The sequence below is a fragment of the Haliotis rubra genome, unplaced genomic scaffold (genome assembly GCF_003918875.1).
Source record: "Haliotis rubra isolate DU_JTF1 unplaced genomic scaffold, ASM391887v1 Scf117, whole genome shotgun sequence".
NCBI lineage: Eukaryota > Metazoa > Mollusca > Gastropoda > Lepetellida > Haliotidae > Haliotis > Haliotis rubra.
The window spans coordinates 628,366-636,784 of NW_025765081.1; the positions used below are offsets into that span (position 1 = coordinate 628,366).

The 8,419-nt window shown below is 48.1% G+C and overlaps 1 protein-coding gene across 1 annotated transcript; it reads left to right on the forward strand.

The window, feature by feature from the left end:
- The first annotated feature begins 6,261 nt into the window (after positions 1 to 6,261).
- Positions 6,262 to 7,090, forward strand: LOC124257958 (extensin-like). Its single transcript, XM_046692034.1, has 2 exons — positions 6,262 to 6,299; positions 6,784 to 7,090. The coding sequence occupies exons 1-2, from the start codon at positions 6,262 to 6,264 to the stop codon at positions 7,088 to 7,090; spliced, it is 345 nt and encodes a 114-aa protein (XP_046547990.1).
- The last annotated feature ends 1,329 nt before the right edge of the window (positions 7,091 to 8,419 follow it).

The following is an 8,419-nucleotide window of genomic DNA, read 5'->3' on the forward strand; positions in this document are numbered from 1 at the left end:
ATGATAATGATTTGGGGGTGGGGGAGGGAACTCATTTTCTTCTGGGAAGGTTGGAGATCACCAGTTTTGTACAAATGTAATGGGGGGGGTGGGTGGGGGTGGGGGTGTCATTGAATTTGTACATAACATGCAGGAGGGTCACTTCCTTTGTTCACATTGTACATGCTTCTCCGTAAAACTCATCATCATCACACACACCCCTTCCCAAGCCATAAATTATGACGATTACAATCTTTGATATCATTTCGTCCAAAAGCCAGTTTGTATTCTTGTTGCATTGCATATATTACGGTACTTGATGAAAATACGTTATCAAGCGCAAATATTTGTACATTTTGCAATGGTTTGATCAAAACTTTTAAAACAATACAAACAAAGCAAACATGACTAGTTTAGTTTCGTATCTGTGCTGAATACGAAACTTCAAACCATACACTTGATGGTAACTACTGTAACTAAGCTGGGCCCCGTCTCGCATAACGTTAGCGCGCGCAAAGGGAACCGGGAACCAGCTTACTACTGTAACTCGCTATGAAAATTCTTTATTAATATCCGCATCTTTCCGGCTCAATATGGAGTTTTGTATTCACGTCTCAAAGCATTGATTGATACAGAGAGACGCTGTTACAGGACCTGCTCAAGACCGCCCAGTTATCTGCATGATGTATTCAGGCTACTTTACAAATCCATACAAAGTCAAGCTGTCGAATCTGCATGGTATTCATACTGGAGTGTATTGTCACTTTTCGCCATACGACATAATGTGAATGAATAAGCAAACAATTGTCCTGTAACTTGTGCATGGAATCCTAGAGGGGACATTGTTCATTTGTTAAGCTTACAAAAGAAATGGTGCCACAATTCAGGAGAGGGCGACATCGCGACATCATAACCTATACATGCATTGGCGGGTTTGGAATAAATTATCAAAATGGCGCATAGTCGCGCGTTTGGTACATGGTCTTGCAGTTGACAATGCGACAGTGCCCCTTTCAGTATTACATAGTTCTTTGATACCCACTTGAAGGTATTGTGGGTCTGTTATGCTGTGTGTAAATAGTAATCATTGCCTGAATTACTATGCGAACACATTCAGTTTTCATTTCTTTGGTAAAATTGTGGGTTTGTTTTGTACGGGAGTCAGAGCGTCAGCAACCTGTTTTTGCTTTGTTTTTGTTTGTAGACACACTTTATTGATAATAACTTCTTTAATGTTTAATAAAGAAGTTGTTTTCCATAAAGTTTGTCTTTATTGTACTTCCCAACTTCTAAAGTGCCATTCAAAGATTTAATGTTTGTTTGTTGTTTAACGCATCCATCTATATGAATGTAAATAATCGAGTCTGGACCAGACAATCCAATGATCAATAGCATGATCATCTATCTACGCAATTAGGATACGATGACATGTGTCAACCAGGCCAGTTAGCCTAACCACACGATCCCGTTAGTCGCCTTTTACGACAAGCATGGGTTGCTGAAGACCAATTCTAACCCGGATTTTCACGGGGAGACAAGCATGGGTTGCTGGAGACCAATTGAGAGGTTGAGAGGAAAGAATTAAATGGTGCTGTGAGAAACAGGATCAATAATCAGGGCGAACTGTGATTCTGTGAGTGAGTGAGTTTAGTTTTACGCCGCTTTTAGCAATATTCTAGCACATCACTGCGAGGGACACCAAAAATAGGCTTCAAACATTGTAACCACGTGTGGAATCGAACCCGGGTTTTCGGCGTGACGAGCGAACGCTTTAACCACTGCCCCACCTTGATACAAACCCACTCTTATGTTTCAAGCGTATCCAAGGGACGCAACTCAGCACACACAGACAATGAGCTCAAGACAATCAGGGTTAACAGTCGGAGCCAGTATGACGCAGGAGACTCCAGAGTTACAGTCGGAGCTAGAATGACGCAGGAGACTCCAAAGTTACTGTTGGAGCTAGTATGACGCAGGAGACTCCAGAGTTACAGTCGGAGCCAGTATGACGCAGGAGACTCCAGAGTTACAGTCGGAGCAAGTATGACGCAGGAGACTCCAGAGTTACAGTCTGAGCTAGTATGACGTAGGAGACTCCAGAGTTACAGTCGGAACCAGTATGACGCAGGAGACTCCAGAGTAACAGTCGGAGCTAGTATGACGCAGGAGACTCCAGAGTTACAGTCGGAGCTAGTATGACGTAGGAGCCTCCAGAGTTACAATCGGAGCTAGTATCACGCAGGAGACTCCAGAGTTACAGTCGGAGTCAGTATGACGCAGGAGATTCCAGAGTTACAGTCGGAGCCAGTATGACGTAGGAGACACCAGAGTTACAGTCGGAGCCAGTATGACGTAGGAGACTCCAGAGTTAGAGTCGGAGCTAGTATGACGTAGGAGACTCCAGAGTTAGAGTCGGAGCCAGTATGACGCAGGAGACTCCAGAGTTACAGTCGGAGCTAGTATGACGTAGGAGCCTCCAGAGTTACAGTCGGAGCCAGTATAACGCAGGAGACTCCAGAGTTACAGTCGGAGCCAGTATGACGCAGGACACTACCGAGTTACAGTCGGAGTCAGTATGACGCAGGAGACTCCAGAGTTACAGTCGGAGCCAGTATGACGTAGGAGAATCCAGACTGTAAATATGACGCAGGAGACTCCAGAGTTAGAGTCTGAGCTAGTATGACACAGGAGACTCCAGAGTTAGAGTCGGAGCGAGTATGACGTAGGAGACTCCAGAGTTACAGTCGGAGCTAGTATCACGCAGGAGACTCCAGAGTTACAGTCGGAGCTAGTATGACGCAGGAGACTCCAGAGTTACAGTCGGAGCTAGTATGACGTAGGAGACTCCAGAGTTACAGTCGGAGCCAGTATGACGCAGGAGACTCCAGGGTTACAGTCTGAGATAGTATGACGCAGGAGCCTCCAGAGTTAGAGTCGGAGCTAGTATGACGCAGGAGACTCCAGATTTACAGTCGGAGCTAGTATGACGCAGGAGACTCCAGAGTTACAGTCGGAGTCAGTATGACGTAGGAGACTCCAGACTGTAAATATGACGCAGGAGACTCCAGACTTCGAGTCTGAGCCAGTATGACGCAGGAGACTCCAGAGTTACAGTCAGAGCCAGTATGACACAGGAGACTCCAGAGTTACAGTCGGAGCTAGTATGACGTAGGAGACACCAGAGTTACAGTCGGAGCTAGTATGACGCAGGAGACTCCAGAGTTACAGTCGGAGTCAGTATGACGCAGGAGACTCCAGAGTTACAGTCGGAGCTAGTATAACGCAGGAGACTCCAGGGTTAAAGTCTGAGCTAGTGACGCAGGAGACTCCAGAGTTACAGTCGGAGCCAGTATGACGCAGGAGACTCCAGAGTTAGAGTCGGAGCCAGTATGACGTAGGAGACTCCAGAGTTACAGTCGGAGCCAGTATAACGTAGGAGCCTCCAGAGTTACAGTCGGAGCCACAATAACGCAGGAGAATCCAGAGTTACAGTCTGAGCTAGTATGATGCAGGAGACTCCAGAGTTACAGTCTAAGCCAGTATGACGCAGGAGACTCCAGAGTTACAGTCGGAGCCAGTATGACGTAGGAGACACCAGAGTTACAATCTGAGCTAGTATGACGCAGGAGACTCCAGAGTTACAGTCGGAGCTAGTATGACGCAGGAGACTCCAGAGTTACAGTCGGAGCTAGTATGACGTAGGAGACACCAGAGTTACAGTCTGAGCTAGTATGACGCAGGAGACTCCAGAGTTAGAGTCGGAGCCCGTATGGCGCAGGAGCCTCCAGAGTTACAGTCGGAGCTAGTATGACGTAGGAGACTCCAGAGTTAGAGTCGGAGCCATGGCGCAGGAGCCTCCAGAGTTACAGTCTGAGCTAGTATGACGCAGGAGACTCCAGAGTTAGAGTCGGAGCTAGTATGAAGCATGAGACTCCAGAGTTACAGTCTGAGCTAGTATGACGTAGGAGACTCCAGAGTTACAGTCGGAACCAGTATGACGCAGGAGACTCCAGAGTTACAGTCGGAGCTAGTATGACGCAGGAGACTCCAGAGTTACAGTCGGAGCTAGTATGACGTAGGAGCCTCCAGAGTTACAATCGGAGCTAGTATCACGCAGGAGACTCCAGAGTTACAGTCGGAGTCAGTATGACGCAGGAGATTCCAGAGTTACAGTCTGAGCCAGTATGACGTAGGAGACACCAGAGTTACAGTCGGAGCCAGTATGACGTAGGAGACTCCAGAGTTAGAGTCGGAGCTAGTATGACGTAGGAGACTCCAGAGTTAGAGTCGGAGCCAGTATGACGCAGGAGACTCCAGAGTTACAGTCTGAGCTAGTATGACGTAGGAGCCTCCAGAGTTACAGTCGGAGCCAGTATAACGCAGGAGACTCCAGAGTTACAGTCGGAGCCAGTATGACGCAGGACACTACCGAGTTACAGTCGGAGTCAGTATGACGCAGGAGACTCCAGAGTTACAGTCGGAGCCAGTATGACGTAGGAGAATCCAGACTGTAAATATGACTGAGGAGACTCCAGAGTTAGAGTCTGAGCTAGTATGACACAGGAGACTCCAGAGTTAGAGTCGGAGCGAGTATGACGTAGGAGACTCCAGAGTTACAGTCGGAGCTAGTATGACGCAGGAGACTCCAGAGTTACAGTCGGAGCTAGTATGACGCAGGAGACTCCAGAGTTACAGTCGGAGCTAGTATGACGTAGGAGACTCCAGAGTTACAGTCGGAGCCAGTATGACGCAGGAGACTCCAGGGTTACAGTCTGAGATAGTATGACGCAGGAGCCTCCAGAGTTAGAGTCGGAGCTAGTATGACGCAGGAGACTCCAGATTTACAGTCGGAGCTAGTATGACGCAGGAGACTCCAGAGTTACAGTCGGAGTCAGTATGACGTAGGAGACTCCAGACTGTAAATATGACGCAGGAGACTCCAGACTTCGAGTCTGAGCCAGTATGACGCAGGAGACTCCAGAGTTACAGTCAGAGCCAGTATGACACAGGAGACTCCAGAGTTACAGTCGGAGCTAGTATGACGTAGGAGACACCAGAGTTACAGTCGGAGCTAGTATGACGCAGGAGACTCCAGAGTTACAGTCGGAGTCAGTATGACGCAGGAGACTCCAGAGTTTCGGACAGTATAACGCAGGAGACACCAGAGTTACAGTCGGAGCTAGTATGACGCAGGAGACTCAGAGTTACAGTCGAGTCAGTATGACGCAGGAGACTCCAGAGTTACAGTCGGAGCCAGTATAACGCAGGAGACTCCAGAGTTACAGTCGGAGCTATGACGCAGGGAGACTCCAGAGTTACAGTCGGAGCCAGTATGACGCAGGAGACTCCAGAGTTAGAGTCGGAGCCAGTATGACGTAGGAGACTCCCGAGTTACAGTCGGAGCCAGTATGACGCAGGAGACTCCAGAGTTAGAGTCGGAGCCAGTATGACGTAGGAGACTCCAGAGTTACAGTCGGAGCCAGTATAACGTAGGAGCCTCCAGAGTTACAGTCGGAGCCACAATAACGCAGGAGAATCCAGAGTTACAGTCTGAGCTAGTATGATGCAGGAGACTCCAGAGTTACAGTCTAAGCCAGTATGACGCAGGAGACTCCAGAGTTACAGTCTGAGCCAGTATGACGTAGGAGACACCAGAGTTACAATCTGAGCTAGTATGACGCAGGAGACTCCAGAGTTACAGTCGGAGCTAGTATGACGCAGGAGACTCCAGAGTTACAGTCGGAGCTAGTATGACGTAGGAGACACCAGAGTTACAGTCTGAGCTAGTATGACGCAGGAGACTCCAGAGTTAGAGTCGGAGCCCGTATGGCGCAGGAGCCTCCAGAGTTACAGTCGGAGCTAGTATGACGTAGGAGACTCCAGAGTTAGAGTCGGAGCCCGTATGGCGCAGGAGCCTCCAGAGTTACAGTCTGAGCTAGTATGACGCAGGAGACTCCAGAGTTAGAGTCGGAGCTAGTATGAAGCATGAGACTCCAGAGTTACAGTCTGAGCTAGTATGACGTAGGAGCCTCCACAGTTGCAGTCAGAGCTAGTATGACGTAGGTGCCTCCAGAGTTACAGTCGAAGCTAGTATGACGTAGGAGACTCCAGAGTTACAGTCGGAGCCAGTATGACGTAGGAGCCTCCAGGGTTACAGTCGGAGCCAGTATGACGTAGGAGCCTCCAGAGTCACAGTCGGAGCCAGTGTGACGTAGGTTATACCAGAGTTACAGTCGGAGCCAGTATGACGTAGGAGCCTCCAGGGTTACAGTCGGAGCCAGTATGACGCAGGAGCCTCCAGAGTCACAGTCGGAGCCAGTGTGACGTAGGTTATACCAGAGTTACAGTCGGAGCCAGTATGACGTAGGTGATGTGAGTTGAGGTGAAATGGGGTTTAACGTCGTGCTTGAGAATATTTCGCTCATATGACGACGTGCATGCGTGTGTATGTGTGCGTGCGGCTGCTTGTACTAGCCCAGACTTAAGCTGGTTTTATAGTGCTAGCCAACTGAGATACCATGCCGCAGTGAAGCATGAATACCCCACTCAGACACATTATACTGACTCCGAGCCGACCAGTCCTTGTTGTACCCATTAATGCCGAGCGCCAGGCAGGGACCAACAATTACCATATTTTAACGTTTTTGTATGACGCGGAGGCGGTCAGTGTGACGTAGGAGACTCCAAAATTACTTTCAGAACCAGTATGAAGTAGGTGAGTCCCGAGTTACAGTCGGAGCCAGTACACCACCACCTTTCAGTCATAGTAGACATCTGTATGGTTTCCCGCTTCATTTAATCCAGATACGAAAACAGCCCCACCCTGCCCCACCCCACACCGACGCCCCAGCCCCACACCCCTGCCCCACATCCTTTCCCCACACCCCTGCATCACACCCTAGCCGCACACCCCAGTCCCACACCCCAGCCCCACACCCCCCTACCCATGCCCCCACACCCTCACACCCTAGCCCCACACCCTAGCTCTCACACCCCAGCCCCACAGCCCCCACACCCCAGCCTCACACCCCAGCTCCACACCCATGCCCGACATCCCAGCCCCACACCCCAGTCCCACATCCCAGCCCCACACCCTAGCCTCACACCCTAGCCCCACACCCCAGTCCCAAACCTCTGCCCCACTACCCAACCCCACACCCCAGTATTCTGGCAAAGTCGACTATTAATGGGTTAATGTGAAAAATGGCACTCAGGAACTGATTAAAGGACACTGCCGTCTTCAGCACCGCCCCGAGCGTTGATACCGGCGACATGTATCATACACAACACTCTATGCCAAATAATTCCTTATGTCGCAGAAAATCGTATTTTTCCGAACATTGTTTGTTGATAAAAACAAGTATCGGACAACCAAAGCATCAATGCTTTCTTCTCCAAAAGTACAAAACAGTTAAAATGTGTGTAAGTGATGTTGTTGACGAATACGCTTTGTAACGGCCGGTGCGAGGGCGGAGTGTCACACGGATCAAAACACTCCTACAGGCTTCTGTACAAAGCTTGCATTGATTGCCACGAGGGTGGAGATTTGATGCTGGACGATAAACGTGTTTAGTTCGGAACATATGGACGGCAAGAACGTAAACTTTTATCGGCATTGTGTATCATTGACTTGTTACATGTATAAACACGTTTTGCATTACATCTAAAAATACATAAAATTGGTTAATCGGCATTTTTACACGAACCGTATTAATTTTATGGACTGTGAAAAGTTAAAGCGGCCAGTTCGTTTCAAATGTTACTGTACCGTGAAAAATACGTTTGTTCCTGTTGTTGACACAAGAGTCCTTGTGACCGTGCGGCTTTCTGGTCGTGTGTGCTGTCGTGCGCGTGTGCGTGGGTGTGACGGTTGTAGCAACCGTCCCACCTCTTTCTTCAGACACTTTACTCGTAAACTTGTTTCACTCCCTCTGTCGTGTGTTTTCGCTTCGTGACTTACAGTACGACAGTAATCTCATACAGGTGTTGCCAAAAGTATATTTCATCAGTCGATCAATGATTTTTATTGCACAAAGGTTTACCTACGTAAAACATTACGGAGTGAGAGACTTATAGGTCGAGAGGCTTAAGCAGTTACCGTTTCCGTACAGCCTATGAATTAAATATGTACGTTATAATAGTATTAACGAGACTCGTATCTCTTATATTATTAGTATATCTAATTTACATAACCAAAATTAGCATCATAATACTTTGTAAAAAAAAATACATAAAAATCTCAACAGGATTCGTCGCTCTGACACGTCGTTTTCAAAGGAACTGACATTTAATGGAATTTCGAGTTGGTGACAAAATATTTTTCAGGTATCTATTTCTTTCATAGATTTTCACTGCACGTGCGACCCTTACCCATTGTTATATTCATGATCATTTAAGCTACATGAGGGTATATTCTACCGGTATGTACAAGAACGCTTGT